General features: G+C 47.8%; 1 protein-coding gene across 20 annotated transcripts in view; it reads left to right on the forward strand.

Annotated features, from left to right (window-relative positions):
• The window catches only part of CSMD2 (CUB and Sushi multiple domains 2), a gene marked incomplete at its 5' end in the record, with an annotated part of 338842 nt that overhangs the window by 269525 nt on the left and 52633 nt on the right, over positions 1-16684 (forward strand). For all 20 annotated transcript variants that reach the window (XR_014575007.1, XR_014575008.1, XM_083809741.1 and 17 more), the window contains 9 exons: positions 1368-1486; positions 1581-1650; positions 4370-4486; positions 5459-5668; positions 7255-7443; positions 10897-11074; positions 11559-11704; positions 15479-15559; positions 16497-16610. Coding sequence is in view for 18 of the 20 variants with exons in the window: in XM_083809741.1 (XP_083665867.1) it covers positions 1368-1486; positions 1581-1650; positions 4370-4486; positions 5459-5668; positions 7255-7443; positions 10897-11074; positions 11559-11704; positions 15479-15559; positions 16497-16610 (1224 nt within the window). The remainder of the gene's footprint in view (positions 1-1367; positions 1487-1580; positions 1651-4369; positions 4487-5458; positions 5669-7254; positions 7444-10896; positions 11075-11558; positions 11705-15478; positions 15560-16496; positions 16611-16684) is intronic.

A 16684-nucleotide genomic window follows, 5' to 3' on the forward strand; every position in this document is an offset into this window, starting at 1 on the left:
TTTTACCCTTTGTTCAGTTAGATGCCGCAAAGGAGTTTTGAGAGATGGGTAGAAACACCAGAGTTTATTTTCTCCCTTACTGTACTCCTCAAGCAAAGCTCTTATCTCTCCATGCTTGCGAGTCAAAGCAGAGCAAGAAGAATTTAGGACTGAGTGAAATACAGTGGCCACTGATCTGAATGGGAAGTTATTTCAAGCTGCTTTCTGTCTTTCTGAAGGTCAGGCATTTCAGCCACGTGCAGGGAGGGACTGCACATTTTCTTGCTGGAAAGCATGCCTTGGATTTCTGAAGCAGAGTCACCATCTCCTCTCTGGTTTCTTCATCTGCTTTCGGCTCAGCCTCCAGACTGAGTCTAAGCAGAGCACGAGCCCTTGCAGAGATGCAGGAGGTTATCTGGTAGTGGCAGCTGCTAGCAGAGAGCGAGGGAGGCGCTGGCAGGCAGCGGAGCCGCGGTGGCGAGGAGGTGACTGCAGGCGCCTGCCTTCCTTTTATCTCCTTTCGGTTTGCAGAAGGACAAGGGGGTGGCACGCACGGAAAGGAGAGCCCGTCACCTGGCACGTGGCTGCTGGGACTGCTAATTGGGCTTGCAGCAGTTGTTAATTGGGCTTCCCAGTTGTAGCTCAGATGGAAACGGGATTGAATGAAATTTTTGTGGGCTGTTGTACAGGCTCTGTCAAAGTCTGGCCTCGCATGCTCCTGCTTGTATCACACGATGAATTCATTCTGCAGATGAACACAGGGAGAGGAGGGGGTAGGAGAATGAAACTGGGCAGCTTCTGCCCAGGAAGGCACAAATTGCGTGCAACAGACACAGTTTGTCCTTTATATTGCAAGCATGGCTCAAAACAGAGTTCAGCCAGCAAGGGACAGCACGGGTAGGTAATTCCCTCTTGCATCCTCTCCAGTCTTCTATCAGATGCTGCCTGGTCAGTAAAGGAGTATGGAACATAACATGCACACAGACTGATGGGGAGGGCTGGTGGCAGGAGGTTTGATTCGTGGTGCAGCTCTTCGGTCGAGCCATTACGGTTCAGTCAAAAACATTTGGGGTCATGAATCACATAATGATGAGTGATACCTTTGTTAAGAACAGTGTGTTCCAGATAAAGTGGAGGCACTGGATGTGAACTAGGGGTCCTGGACATACCCTATAGCCCAGGGGAATACCGTGGGATACATTGGGCTGTCTTGGTGGGGAACCCAAGGACCCCGGGACTTTCCCACCCCATGTCCGTGGTGGAGGTTGGTGGTAATCAGGGGGCTGGCATGAAGTGAAGGTGTGCACTTCATTCCTTCTGCCTTCAGGCTGTAGCCAGCCCTGCTCCCTGCAGCACTCACTACTCTTACCCACACTCTTCCCTTCCAGCCGTCGGTCTGTCCAGCTGCCCAGAGCCCCCAGTTCCCGGGAACGGCCTCAAGATCGGGGAGCGCTATTTAGTGAACGACGTCGTCTCCTTCCAATGCGAACCAGGCTACGCCCTCCAGGTACTGAGGACTGCTTTTTTTCCAACAAAAAGGATGACAATAAATGTTTGGGAAAGAGAGAGATGCTCAAACTTTGTGTTTTTCTCTCCGTCAGGGACACTCTCACATCTCGTGCATGCCGGGCACTGTGCGGCGCTGGAATTACCCCCCTCCACTTTGCATCGGTAGGACTCTTGCTCGCTCTTATCTGGCTGATATTTATAGCACCTTTCTAAAAACCTGTGTAAATTGGCTGCTGATGAAATGGGGAAAAGTTCATTGCCCAGACAGAGCCAGTTGTACTCTTACAGCACGACCTCTGGGAGCTTTCTTCACCTTCCCCATTTCCTGGTGCGCCCCAGTTCTCAGCCTGTTTTCCCATACATATCGTATAAAGGGGCTTTAAAAGTGGCTGTATAAACCAGAGCATGCTGGTGATTTCATCTCGATGGTGGTAGGGCAGCCCAGCAGCCAGGAGCACAGCACACTAAGTTTTATTTCAGATGGAGCCCTTTGGCTGAGGGCTGCTGGAGGTGCAGGAGAACAGGAGCGCTGTGAAGGTCTGAGTCAGAGAAACGCAGGTTTGTTCTGTAGGCGAGACGGAGCATGGAGAAGGCTTCATTTGCTGCAAGGGGAAATTTCAGCAGTCATCCCTGTGGGCCAACCAGATTGCTTTATTTTGTTTAAAATGTAGATACAGTATTAAATTTAAAATATAAAAAATGGTTTCCTCAACAAAAATTCATTCTAAAGGGAAAACCTGAGACTTCTTTATACTGGAAGCGGGTAGTCTCTATGGGTTGAGGGTTTTTTTCCCATCTTAAGCAAAGATCTGCAGACTGGTTTGTTGTTTTTTTGTTTGTTTTGTTTGTTTGTTTTTAAATGCATCTTGATATCATTGAAACTGCATCTTTTATTGTTCTCTTCCCAATATCTCCAAACTGCACCTCCCGGTGCCTCGCTGTCCTCGCTTTGGTGTCTAACAGGTCCTGTGTGACCAGTGAGAGCCAGGTCACTTGTCAAGACAGCCATTTGCCTGTGACAGCCTCTGAGGAGAAGGGCTGAGCCTGCTGAGCATCTCAGGCCTTAGGAGAATAGGGCTGGGCAGTTGATTTCCTCGGTGGCAGAAGCAAGCCCCAGAAGAAGAGGCAACAGAGGTGAAGGGAACTTGTTGGAGTTTTTGGATTATTTTCAAGCAGTATTTTGCTTTTAGCAAATCTAGATGTTTAATATTCATATTGCACATTTTACAGCTTTGAGAGAGACGTTTATGCATTTAATAGCTTTAGTTAACAGTTATTTCAGGCTCCTGCTGTTCTAGCTTACATCATTTTGCTTTAAAGTAATTATAAGAGCTAACAGCTCCTCGTCTGATGATCTGCAGGCCAGCAATAAGTACAGAGACAGTTAGAGCAGAATGTCTGAGCTAAAGGACTCGTGCCCGTGGGAGCTGCTCTAAAAGAAACCAGAAGCCCTTCAGCTCAGCGTCAGGTTAGGGGACTCCAGCAGGGAGGAGGAGGATCCCGATATTGCACCGAGGGTCAGCGACTATCTGAGCAGCTGCCAGTTTCAAGTTTTCTTTTTTCTGCTTTTGATCAGCATCAGTCATTTAGATCAGCAGGATTTTGCCTGGCCGGGCTGCATCTGCTCGGCACTGTCGCAGCGTGTAAACATGGGTGCAATTTAATTCGGGTTGTCTGCTCTTGGCCAGTCACGACTAAGTGCAGCGGGACAAACGCCTGTCCACCTGTCTGTTCCTATCTCTTAGCCTGCATCACACTTGACTGAAAAAGGTCATCCAGCTTTGGAGACGCATAACCGTGTCTCTGCAGCCAAGTGCAGATAATCATGAGCATCCGGCATCTTTGTGGGAGCTGTGGGGATGCAGCAGCAGCACCCCATGCCAGCAGTGGTGAGGCCTGTTGTCCTGAGCTAATTATTCACCAATTTGTCTGAACACTGCCAAGACCCCCAGTGGCTGCGGACCAGCCACCCAGGAACCCAGGAGTCATCATTCCCCTGCTCAGGGGACTTCTTGCTTCCCTGGCATTGTGCTGGTTTTCTTTCTGTCCACTTCATCCAGATGCTTGACTCCTAAATAATTCAGAAGCAGTACTACTAAAGAGCCATTAAGAGGAAGAAGAAAGAACTTCTGGGAGAAGCCTCGTTAGTAGCCAGTGCACACATAATGTGATACTGGACAAAGGGAATCCGTACCTCCGCTGTCAGAACGTGTTAGGAGAGCACCTGGGTGTATTCTGTTGGATGGTGTTACCGTAACAAGGTAGAGGTCATCCAGATAAGCCTGAGAAGATGCTATCTATGCTTAAATTTCATGTGATGCTTTTTGTAAACATATTTTGTGCTGTCATCTGTGGACTGCTTCTTGGTAGGGAATTTACTTCAGTCAGTGTGCAAACACACTGTTCTATATTTATCAGTAATTGCCTGGAGATTAACAAGTATAGCAGTCAAGGTAGGTCAGTTAACCAGAGAAAGCAGAGGTAACTGGAGTGAAAATAAGATCACTCTGGTTCTTCACAGCAATTTTTGGGGTGGTTAAAAATTCAAACAGGCGCAGTGTGCATGATGTGCACTGTTATGGTGTCTACGGAGGGAGCAGACCATCCATCTCTCCTCTTGCAGCTTAAATCTGTCTCTCCCACTGCGATGGCCAACGCTGTATCTCTGGGTCGAGGCTTTTATCTCGAGGACAGGAGAAAGGCGCATGCATTAGTAATGCAGCCATTCAGTGCCTGGAAAATCTGTGCTAGCTCCTTAGCAGGCTGTCCTTTTTTCTCTTCTTAGGTTTTTTATGTCTTTATTTCCCATATCACTGGCTGGCCACGGCCATACAGAGAGACCTGCAAGTGGTCCTGACCATTAACACTGTTGATTTTACAGCCCAGTGTGGAGGAACAGCTGAAGAGATGGAAGGAGTGCTCCTGAGCCCAGGGTTCCCAGGAAACTACCCCAGCAATCTGGACTGCACGTGGAGGATATTGCTGCCAGTGGGGTTTGGTGAGATAGTGGGATTGGGTTTGGTGCTATCATAAAAGAGACAAGAGGAGGATACCAGCCCTGTTCGGTAGTGCTTGGCAAGTGCTGGATGCTCTGCTTGCCAAGATAAGTTATAGAAATTGGTGTTTGACATCCTGATCCCACTTTCCGTTAAAGGTGCATTTGTATGGTGCTATGAAACGATTGACACTTTTTCAAAAGGTGGTTACAGGTCACCGTGGAGTGTAACAGCTTGATACAGATTTGTACGTATGCCTCTGAATTAGCCGTAACACCCTCCCATGTTGTACTTGTGTACCTCCCCATCTTGAACTACTTATGTTTGTAATAGCCTAAAAATATCACCAGCTGTTCCTCCCTTTATAAATGTGAAAGGTGACCAAAGCTTTTGTCAGACTATATCCTACATGAGGTAGATTGCATGCAGCCATCATCACGTTAAAAATTAGGATCTCCCCAACCATTAGTAGGAGAGATTTGCACACCTCCAGCTCAGCTGCTCTCCAGGCCAGCCCCAGCAGGGTACCTAATTGCCAGGGGCTGGAAATATTGCATGCCTGGAAGAAATGCTGACTCTGGGCTTCTTGAATTAACTTTCCTCCTCCAGGTGTAGCTGCATGGCTGCTGTGCGCTGCTGAGGAAAGGAAACCCCAGCTCAGCCACCTGCCAGCTGTGTTGGCTGGATGCAGTATGGCAAGAAGGGGGTCCGTGTAGCTCTGTGTTTGCCTGCATAATTTCTCTGGTGTCAGGCAGAGGGAGAGGAGAGCACAGGATCTCCAGCAGCCTGAATCCACAGCATTAATAGCCTGATCTTGTCTGAAACTAGCAGGACAAGGCACCCTCTACCTCTGACACAGTAAATGCACTCCTTCTGATTGACTAGGCTGTATTGGGCATCACTGGGTGAGCAGTGCTGATGTGTTAAGGCTTGTGGATAGCTTTAGAGGTAAACTGTTCATTCTTCCTCCCCAGGTGCTCACATCCAGTTCCTAAACTTCTCCACCGAGCCAAACCACGACTTTGTTGAAATCCGCAATGGGCCATACGACACCAGTAACGTCATAGGGCGGTTCAGTGGCACCGAAATCCCAGGCTCCCTCCTGTCCACGTCTCATGAAACCACTGTGTATTTCCACAGTGACCACTCGCAGAACAAGCCAGGCTTCAAGCTGGAATACCAAGGTAGGGAGGCCACTGAACGTGCAGCGCTGGGACAATCCTGTCCCCAGGTGCTAATGCTGAGGGTGGGGGAGAGAGGGTGGGCTGCTATTCTGTTGAATTCATTCCACAAGGACTTAATCCAAATGAGTGGAAAGGTGTTACAAGAAGACCATGCTTAATCCTTGTAACTGGGATCTGTTCGCCCTGACTTATGCCTAGGGCAAATAACAAATGTTCCTAGAGTACTTTGTGACAGTGAAATGCCTTTGAATTAATTCCATCTAGATTCACTTAGATCTTGGCTCTGTCGACTGTCATGTGCAACGAGAGGAGTCCTCAGCAGCTGAGTTTGCTCTGGAATTTTGCAGCTGCTTTTCAGTCTCAGCTGAATCCCTCCCATCCTCAGCTGCAGCCTAACTTTGTGCTGAGGCAGGCTGCTGGAGGGAAATGAGCAAATGAGTAAATAGCTAAATAATAGAACAGTGGCTCTGGCATGGAAACCTGGAGTGAAAGTAGAGAAATAAATGACTAAAATCAAAAGACACACTCAGTGCAGTTTTTGGAAACGATGGGGAAATGGAGATGGGCTTAAGTTCTTGCCCAGCATGTGTCCTCAGACAGCTCCCCAGTTTTAACATGATGTCCTCCAAGCTGCAGCTGCCGCAGTCTCTGCAGCCAGCAGAGCAAGGCCCTGCAAGTGCCCCTCTTGCTGGATTTGCTGCTCTTTGAAAGTGCCGGATTGGGGCTGCCTTTGGATCTTTCCCCTGCTGAAAGAGGACGTGATCCTGCTTGATCCACAGCCCTACCTTGAACGGGCTCTCTGCAAAATCCTTCGGTCCTCTTTGTCCACCTGGGAATATGGGCAAAGGATGCCAATGGCAGATGGGGTGCTCCATACTGAAGATAAGCAGGACAGGCTTTGCTCTGCAGCAGCTGGGAGCCAAACGATCCAGCTTCTGTCTGGGAGAGAGATCTGAGGAGTGGGGAAGATGGAGCGGGTGTCTCCAGCCACGTGCTGTAGCCAAGGACTGACAAAGGGCTGACTCCCCAGAAATAGCAATAAAAGCCGCTACTCATACTTAATTGAAAACATTAATTTTGCCTTGGCTGTCCTGTTCATGCGCCATATAATTCATGCGCTGCTGCACAATTTTGGAAGGAATGTGCTCGGTGAGGCACTCTGGGTAATCTCATGGAAATTGCTATGCAAATGAGCTCCAGCAAGGCTGACCAGTAATTTGTAATGCCAGGTGGAACATGCTATCAGTCTGACTCGCATTCATCATCGGGATCGTCCACATTTTGTTGAAAAACAAGGCAGATTTCCCAATTAGAAGTGAAGTGCGGGGTAACCCTGTGCATGCAGACTCCGAGACCCCGGAGGACCAGGGTGGGCCCCAGGACTCACGTCTGAGGCTAGCACGAGGCAGCAGCAGGATTGTCCCTCATCCTCCATGCAGATGCGTATATGGTTCATTAAAGTTTTATCTCCTTCAATTAAGTCATTGTACAAGGGGAAGTAGCCAAGCAGCATGATGAGTGTACTGTTCACGCTTTTATGAGAAAATATAAGTATGAAACATTCCACTTTATTATTTTTTTTCCAGCCTACGAGCTGCAGGAATGCCCTGACCCTGAACCTTTTGCCAACGGCGTTGTAAGAGGAGCTGGTTACAACGTTGGCCAGTCCATCTCTTTTGAGTGTCTGCCTGGGTACCAGCTGATCGGGCACCCTGTCCTGACGTGTCAGCACGGCACCAACAGGAACTGGGATCACCCATTGCCCAGGTGTGAAGGTATGGCTTTGGGCTCACCCTGAGAGCACCACGGCTGGCATTCTGGGGAAAGAAGAGGCCTCAGCATTTTGTTCTGGCCTCCTTTTGAATCGTTGTTCTGTGACTGGGCTGAAAATTTCTCTGGAAAAAAAAACATCGTTGGAGACACGCTGGGAACGAGCGCTTTGAATAAAGCTTCGACCCCTGAGTTGTTGAAGCATGTTCTCAGTAAGTTGATGCTCAACATATTTCAGCCTAGTCAAAGTGAACATTTTGAACAGTTCAAAACCAAGGTGCATCTTTTGAGGTGGTGCGTTTGAATCTCATGTTATGGGCGAGGACTGTCTGCAGCTGTCAGCCTTGCTGCTGGTATCGGTGGGAGCTGTGCTTCCAGAAGGAAGCAGCCCAGGGTCATAGCAGTAATATTTGTTGTTGTCTTTATTTCTTCAAGTGTTCCATTTCCATTAGTTTAGTATTTTTGATCAGCTGATGCACAGAGCTTACTAGAGGTCTAGAGAGCCTTGCAGGCCCTAATTCTCTAGCTGATGCAGTTTCCTCATGCAAGAGGTCAATATTGTCTTTCTGGAGAGAGAAACACTGAATCAGGAAAGTCAAATAAGTTGCCAAAGTTGACTTAAGAGTTCAGGACCAGACAGAAATTCAAGGCTTCATTGGTTTTCACATGCCCACATGTGCAGACTTCTTTGGGGAACACGGAAATTGTACTGCAAGTCCTGTGGTGAGCTCCTCACAGGTGTTTCCCAGAGAGCTCCTCCGTTCTTGTGCATAGCAGCTATGGCATTTGTCTTCTATGCTTATAACAAAAAAAAAAAATGTTGCTGTATTGGCCCTGTTAAACAACTGCTGATGCATTGTCAGGTTTACAGCTTGTAGAAATGACTCTTTCTGTTTTTCTTTCTACCTTTTACTTCCCCTCGTTAACCAGCCCACAGTTTCATGCTGACATTGAGCGCAGTTAGAACAGTGTTTTATTGTCCTCACTAAGGTTCTTGCCTTTTGCCAACTCAAACAACTATCAAAGTTAACATTTTTATGATGAGCCAGTGTGCCTGAATAATCAGGTAGAGGAGAGGCTTTGATCAGCCCTGCTGTCTGTGGGCACAGCCTTTCCTGCTGGGCTGCAGCGCCCTTAGCACTCGCTGCCACATTGGGTCCCTGGTAAAAGACCTGTGCAGCTCTGGGGACTCCTAGTGTGGGAAGACTGTGCCCCTGTCTCGTCTCCTTAGCGTGGTGATGATATTTGGAAAACAACCCAACAGTTTTCAGTAGTCTTGAGCACGCTCTGTTTCCTGAAGACCGGGTGTGCTGGGAGGACCCTGCTGCCCAAAGGGAGCCGATCGATGTTGTAGGCATCGCAGCTCCAATGTCCAGATTCTCTTTTCAAACCCCAAAAGGGTTGTTTCAGTCTTTTTATCCTTTGGACCAGTGGGCTGAGTGTTGTGTGGTTTACTTTAGAAAGGTTTCATGTGAACCCTTAAGAAATTCAAGGTTGCTTATTGAAGATTTCCACTGCACTTCCCAGGAGCACTGACCTTTATCCCGGCCTCCCTACAGCACTTGGTCTGCAAGAACTGTGTGCTGGGGAAAGAGGGGGAGGGCTGATACTGTGCTGCTTTCAAGTCCTAAGTCCTTGAACTCCAGAGAACGCAAAGCATAAAGAAACGGATTCTCAGCCGCTCTTCAGGGGCTGCAGCAACGCAACAGAGATGTGCATGAGTTGAGAAATTGTTCGGTGCTCAGCCTGCTGGCTGAGTACCCGGCGTGCTGCTGGTAGGGCTTGCGGGTGGGCGGTAGCAGGATTATGCCCTTACTTACCTCTGCCGTCAGCTCTGCCAGCTACAACCATCCAGTCCTTATTTTTTACTACTGTGTTTAAGTAGCTTCCTTGTTCTGCAGCACTCCTGACAGAACAAAGGGGTGAGGGGTTAGGCACACTTTGGGCCATTTGCTTTTTTTCCTCTGTGTGCCCATCTGCTGGGCTGTTAAGTGCTGTTGAAGTCAATGCAGAACTTTCTGGCTGCTTCCAGAGATGCAGCCAAGCTGGGCGGTCCATTTTTGCATAGCAGCAAGCAGCAATGACTCGCTGCCTTAGGCTAACCACCTCACCTTCCCCACACAGGTCACAGCTGAAAGCCCTTTTAATTAAAAGAGAAGTTGTAATTCTAAAATAAATGCACACAGGCTGAGGTTTCCAGCAGCACCCCAGGGAGTTTTTCCAGCGATCAGCAGGCTGCCTGCTGTGCAGGGTGGAAAGGAACTCGGCCCCCAAGGTTCCTTGGGTGTTTGTTTAGGAAAATGAGCATGTGGATTTATATAAATACACATGCTTTTCTCAGCTTGACAGACCACATGAGTAGGCAGAGCAGAACTAGGCAGTAAATATTTGGAGCCTGGCTCTAACTTCACATCTGGCACATCGAGTCGTGTCCAGGCTGGTGGAAGTCTGTGGGGCTACTCCTGTACGAAAAGGAGTGTGCGGTGCTGCATATTACTGTAACACTGAGCCCAAATTATAAGTTGTACTGGGAGGAAGAATGCGTTAACCTAAGCCAAGGACTGGGTTAACACAGCAGCGTGGCTTCTAAAATGGAGCAGGCTGAGGCAGATGGCACTGCACTTACCCCTGTGCACATGCCTTTGGTTGTTGCAGGCTGTCAGCAATGCGCTGCAGACATTATCGTTCACCTACACAAATGTGCCGGGGAGATCCAGAGGCCAGTGCTTGTTCGTGGGATTTCTGCACCCAGGGACTTGCTGTGGCCCTCCTGCACTACCGCCAGCGGGATGTCAGCTTTCTGTCTCTCTTTTTCACTGCCCAGGCTGTTCCTAGTTATGTCTCTTTAGTTTGCAAGTTTGTTTAGACCTGGAAGATACCTAGTGCAACAGAACTGTCATCTTGATTAATGAATTGGATGCTTCTGTTTTACAAATAAATCATCATTTCCCCCCTGCTTAGATGCGATCTGTGAGCAGCCAGCTGCTCCGTGGTTCTGGTCCAGGCCACGCTGCATGAGTGAGTGAATAGATTTGCCCACTGGTGGGATCTGGTCAGGAGCTGTGTCTTCCATGCATGGGTGCAAACAGCTGGTGGAGCCCAAAGACTTTTACTAGGGTATAAGATGGAGTTTGTTTGTGCACCTGGCTATCACATCTGTACGAAACACCCTGACAGTCTCCTTTCAGCTCAGGAGCACTTAACAAATTTATTCTAATGGAACTAAGTTGAAAAGGTTAGATGTAGTTCTGACAGATACGAATTATTCATGGCAAGGTCGGCTGAGGTTCTGGGGCTGGATCCACCTGTATTCAGAAGTGCTATCTTTTTATCCCTCCTCCCAAAAGAAAAAAAAAAAAAAAGGCGGGGGGAAAGGAAAATGGGAAATAGGAGATCTTTGCGAGTTACTGTTTTGGGGTATTTGTTCATTAGGTTTGTGTTTGTCTGATTACCTGCAGTGCCTTGCGGGGGCAACATCACCACCCAGAACGGTACGGTTTACTCTCCTGGCTTCCCCAACCAGTACCCCAATTCCCAGGACTGCACTTGGCTCCTTACAGTGCCTGTGGGCTATGGGATCCATCTCAACTTCACTCTGCTGCAAACGGAGCCCTACAATGATTTCATCACGATTTGGTGAGTACAGCAGAGGCGTGAGGACTGACCAGGGCTGCTACCAAGGCCCCATTTCTGCAAGAAATGTCAGATACACAGAGCATCCCTTGCTGCAGTGTGGGGATTCTTGAGCTTGTAGCACTAGATCAATAGCTGACTTTCAAAATATCTCAGTGTCCACTGTGCAAACAGAGCGAAACTTCTTTGGAAAACTGGCCCTAATTCTTCAAGTTCTGAGGTTAGAAATAAAGTTTGTGTTTGCAGATGTTTGCTGGGCCAGCACTGTGCTGCCAGAGGAGATCATCCTTGTCATAAAGGAGTGGGTAGAGGGGCTGGGGACCCAGGTCAGCTCTCCAGGGAGCTGCTGAGACAGAAAGTAATACAGATGTAGAAAAAGGAGGTTGAGGAGGGAAGAACAAAAAGTGCAGTGTAGGAGGTTGGTTGTTGCCTAGGATGAAAGATGCATAATAATGCTTTTTCTTGTGTTTCTGACCTACGATTTTAGGGATGGTCCACAGCAAACAGCCCCACAGCTTGGTGTGTTCACTGGCAACTCTGCTAAGAAGTCAGCCCAAAGCTCTTCCAACCAGGTTCTGATGAAATTCCACAGCGATGCAGCCAATGGAGGGATTTTTGCCATTTATTTCTATGGTCTGTATTGATTCCTGAGTGTACATTATACCTGCCTGTGGGATATGGAGGGGCATGGATCAGTTGTGGTTTGTTGTGGGGAGGTCTAGTTCTAAGGAAGAGAATATATGGAAAAAATATGCTTTTACCTGAAGTCTTCTGCAATGGGGTGCGGTTTTCACAGGTTTGAGTTTGAAAGTCTCTTAGGCAGTCAAGTGCTGGCAAGTGGTCCCACAGTCTGGGCAGATGTGGAAATCCATCTGTAACGTTGCGATAATTCAAGCACAGATCAAGTGCCTGCAAACTAACAGCCATGCCAATCCTGTGCCTCTCTCAATGTGATGCTGTAAATACTGTCCTCTCCGTGGCAGATCCCATTATGGGATAGCTCCACTTTGCTTACTTAAAAGTCTTCTCTGCAATTTTCGCTGGATACAGTATTGTCTTTCCAATGCCATGCTAAACCAATTAGATCATCCTGCTGTCCCGTTTTAAATGACAACTGTGTTCCAGCTGAGAAGTGACTTTAATTCTCTGGGGAGGAAAATGATTACTGTAAATCCGTGAATTATTTGGGGATTCTTTGGTGTGAGTGCAGCTCACACCAGAGAGAGAGATGTTGGGTATAACATCAAAATGAGAGCGTTTGCTTTCCACCACTAAACGAGAGCCCAATTTTAAATTGGATTAGCTAACAAGTTGCTACAGCAGTACTGGGATTTTGGAAAGTGCAAATGGAGACCTCCTTGTGCTTTGGTAATTTGCTTGCAGCAACTTCAACAAAGTCTAACATGAATTACACGATGAATCTGTGCAGAATGTTTTAGCTTATGCTCAGTTCCAAAAGGCGAGTATTATACAGATAGGCTGAATTTAAAGAATGCTTGCTAGGCTTCGGAGGGAATTGGTTTGCTGCTGCAAAACACTGTAAGATTTATATTACTAGACAATGGTGCGTATATAACAGTTATGCAAAAAAATACGGGTTAGGCAGTTTGGCTCAGGAATGAGCAGTACGTAAACACTGCTGCAGTTCAGTGAATGCTTCCTTCTGTAATATGAATTAGATACTGTCATTGCTGTGGTTAGAGCCCATCAGCATATGTCGCTGTTCTCTAGCCTTGATAGCCCTTCGTAGTGAGGCTTTTTTAGCTGCTGGTTGATCTGGGGTCTGAAGCCATTCGTGGGCACGCCAGGCAGGGGAGGCCTGGAGTTTGTGCTGGTAGGGATCAGCACGGCCAGCACTCGTTTCCAGTCCGTTAACCAGATGGGCACTCCAACAACTGCTTGGCCTTTTACTAAAGCAGCACTTACGGGTTTATTGGTCCCTTTATGCACGGGACTTCAGGATAAAGCCTAACCCCACAGATTTAACTGGTGGCGGTTGTTGCAGTGAGATTCTTCTCTCGGCGTTCGTCCTGTGTGTGGTGCCTTGTACCCCGGAGACCTGGGAGAAGGGTTCGCAGGGATTGGGCAGCGTGGTCAGTTACATCCTTGGCTTTGCTCTTTGGGGTGTAACTGCAGGAAATGGAATTTCCTTGGGATCCATAGCAGTGTATATTTTCATTTCTGCATCTGCATATGGGCAGATCTAGGCCATAGACATCCTCTTTCAGCTTTAGATTGTCCTTCCCCATGCGGTGGAGATCAGCAGCACCCTGTCAGAGAACCGCTGCCCTTTTAAATGCCTGCAAAGAAATGTTTTCATGGGTGGAGGAAGGGAAACAAAGCAATGATTCAGAGAGCTTGAAGATTCAGTAGCATCCCTTGAAAAATGATGCTGTTGCACCCATTATTAAACGGGTTAGTTCAGGTGCCAGCTCGAAGTGATGTGTGACTGCGATGGGAAGGGGTTTTATGGCACAGTAACTCAGGGGGTCCCAGAGTGGTTTCAAGGACAGGGCTCTTGTTTTGTCCTGGTTAGAACAAGTGGAGGTGTTGTTGAAAGGAGCTTCACTGGTGCTGTATCACCCATATGCTGAAGCCGTCTTAATCACACCTCTTTATTGAAATATGGTCCATTAAGGAGAGGAGATTAATGCTGTAAATGCTGGGTTATCTTTCTGTTTCAATAGATGCTGTCAAGCACTTTTTAAATAGCATTTAATCTAAATTTTTATTACTGGTTCCCTTTTCCCCCGCTGTCAAACATCTGTTTAAAAGATTGCCAACCACTGCGTCTCCTCCTGGGATGGCTCTTTGCTGTGGAACAGAAGGGTTCTCCCCCACTGCCCTATCTCCTGCTCTTCAGGCAGTTTTGAAAATTTTGGCCTATTGCCCAATCTGGGCCTCCCCCACCCCACCTTTTTTTTTTTTTTTAAAGTGAAGTTAATATTCAGAGAACTAATTTTTGCACCACAGAGAAGCTGATGACAACAGAGCTGGCCCTTCTCTTTGCTCCCCCTGCTAGAGTTCAGCTCACTGTAGCAGTCTGGTTTTTCCTCCCCTTCGCACACTTGGGATGCAGCCTGTGTGCCCCCGTCCCTTGCAGTAACCCAAAAACGGCTGCGTCCCCCCTGGCCCTTTCTCACACCCTCCAAATGTCACGTTTTTCCCTGCAGCTTTTGGGGAAATACTCTTCTTCCCCACCTTAGGGGGCAGGGAAATTGGGGTGAGAGGATGGGAGTCTACTTCTTTACATGTGTGTTTAAGCATTATCATAAGCCTCATTAAGGTTGCTGCCAGCTTTGCTGTTGTGTGAAGAGTTCAACGTAGTGGAGTTAGTAAGAATTAATATTCAGTGGCAGCTTGAGCTCCAGTATCTTAAATTAAAGGGCTGATATAAATTTCAGAGGAAGTTATGCTTGTCCAGGGTCAGGTGCGGGGGGAGCAAAGATTCAGAGAAGTGCTGAGCAAATAGCAGAAAATGTCTTTCATTAATATTCATTTAGATCCCAGTACCATTTTTTTCAATTTAACCATGCTCACAGCTCTCGTGTGTTTATTTTCATAAGCAGCACAGTTCTCAAGCCTTATGCGCCCATATACTCGTAAGCAGTAGATTTGTTTTGCTCAGTGTTTGCTCATCTTTAATTTTTGATGGAAAATTTGGTATTTGCAGTGTATTTGGGCAGGTGCGTGAGTCATAGGAAATTTTCTGCTCCTTGACTAGAATCCTTGTTCCCATTTAGCCCCACGGTACTCCTGAAGAAACACGTAACTGGGTGAGAGTGCAGTGTCTGAGCTGCTTTGCTTTATGCCCAGGTCACTTTGTGAACTTTGAGCTACATACAGAATTTGCAGCTGAAAACATTTGCACTCCTGGAATTATTTGCAGAAGAAATTAATGAATAATTCCAGGTTAGAAATAAATTATTGGGTATTTCATTCTGTGTTCAAGGACAGGCGGTGAAGATGAAATTCTCTGAATAATTATTGCAATTTATTTGATGCTGGAGCAGTCCAGCACTCTTCTATGATTGACCTAATTCTGCTGAGGGTCACAAAGATCTTCTCTCTTAGTATCCCAAAAGACAGTGCCGTTGCTTCATGGCAGCACCCGTCACTCATCACTCAGTGCTCATCGAGAGAGACTATCAGTGTCTGGGCACTGTATATCCCCAGAATGGTGAAAATCTGTTTCTTATTAGATGTAAAAAAAAATAGAGAAAGCTGCTCTGGGGAACAAACAACTGGAGCCATCTCTGGAGGGTTTGGAGGGGGAAAGGGCTGGTTACATTTTTGCCAGTGCCTTCTGCTTGTTGAGAGAGGATTTGCTCTGATGTCTGGTGTGCTTGGCACCGAGACAGTCGTCCCCAGCTTAACATTTACTGCTCTGCCTTTGCTGTCTTTCAGCCTACCAGCTCTTCAGATGTCAGCCTCCGACCATCGTTCCCAACGCAGAAGTCATCACTGAGAATGAAGAGTTTAACATAGGTAGCCTCTCGCGGTCCCCTTAGCCCTCCATCCCTGCCTCTCCCCAGCCACTGGGAATACCTGGGGGAAGACACACAGACACACGTCATGTCCAGGGGGTGGCACCCCAAATCTGGGGCTCCAGGCAACCTCTTCAGCCATGTAATTGTGTGGTGTGGCGAGGTGTGTGTGACCCTGCTCAGTAGCTGACTCCACACAGAGTCAAATTGACCTCGTTGTCCCCGGACTTTTCCTCTTGGTCAGTGCAGAAGTGGTTTGTCTTTTGTGAAAGCCCAGAGCTTGCTTGGAAATGCTCAGAGATCTTTGCCACAATAATAGTTTTTGGCCTTCATGCATTTCAGGTGTTTCAAGCAATGCCTTGTGTAGAAGTTTAGAGGCCACTACTCTTTTTCTGAGAACCTTTCACCCATATTGACTGTCTTTTGTGTTTTGCTGCTTTTCACGGTTACATCCATGTTACGTCTGCAACCAGTGAAGTAGCCGTGATTTTTTAAAAGCAGCTTTTCTCACTGCCTGCTCCAAGGAAAGTCTTCACCTGAATAGCTAGCACAAATCAAAACAGTCTTAGCGACGTGACAGTGGTTTATCACAAACAAGGCCGCAGCATGCCTTTCCCTGCCTTCTGTTTCTGCCCAGTCTGTGTCGGCGCGTCGCAAGCGCAGCTGTGGGGCTGGGGGCAGTGTGGCACGAGGAGCCGGCAGCACCCGAGTGGGCAGGGGGTGCAGGTGGGATGGCCTGACCTGCACGTCTGTGAGTTTCTCCAAAAACATCCAGAAATCCAAAGAGGAACATACATAGACCGAGCCACATAGCCTTGAGGTGGCCTTGATGGCGGAGGCTGGGTCAAGAGGTCCCTGCTCGCCGTGCTGCCCTGTCCTCGGGCCTTAATGAATTGATCCTTCTGCTCGGTCAAGACGTTTTCTGTTTCTGTCTGCAGGTGACATCGTGAGGTACAGATGTCTGCCTGGCTTTACGTTGATTGGAAATGAAATCCTGACCTGCAAGCTAGGCACGCATCTTCAGTTTGAAGGACCCCCACCCACCTGTGAAGGTAAAGCCTGGGGTCCCAGCAGGGCAGCCACGGCTTTCTTCCCCGCTGCAAAATGCAGAGGTTTGCTATGGGAG

Source organism: Anser anser, assembly GCF_964211835.1.
Source record: "Anser anser genome assembly, chromosome: 24".
In the NCBI taxonomy this organism is placed as follows: Eukaryota; Metazoa; Chordata; class Aves; order Anseriformes; family Anatidae; genus Anser; species Anser anser.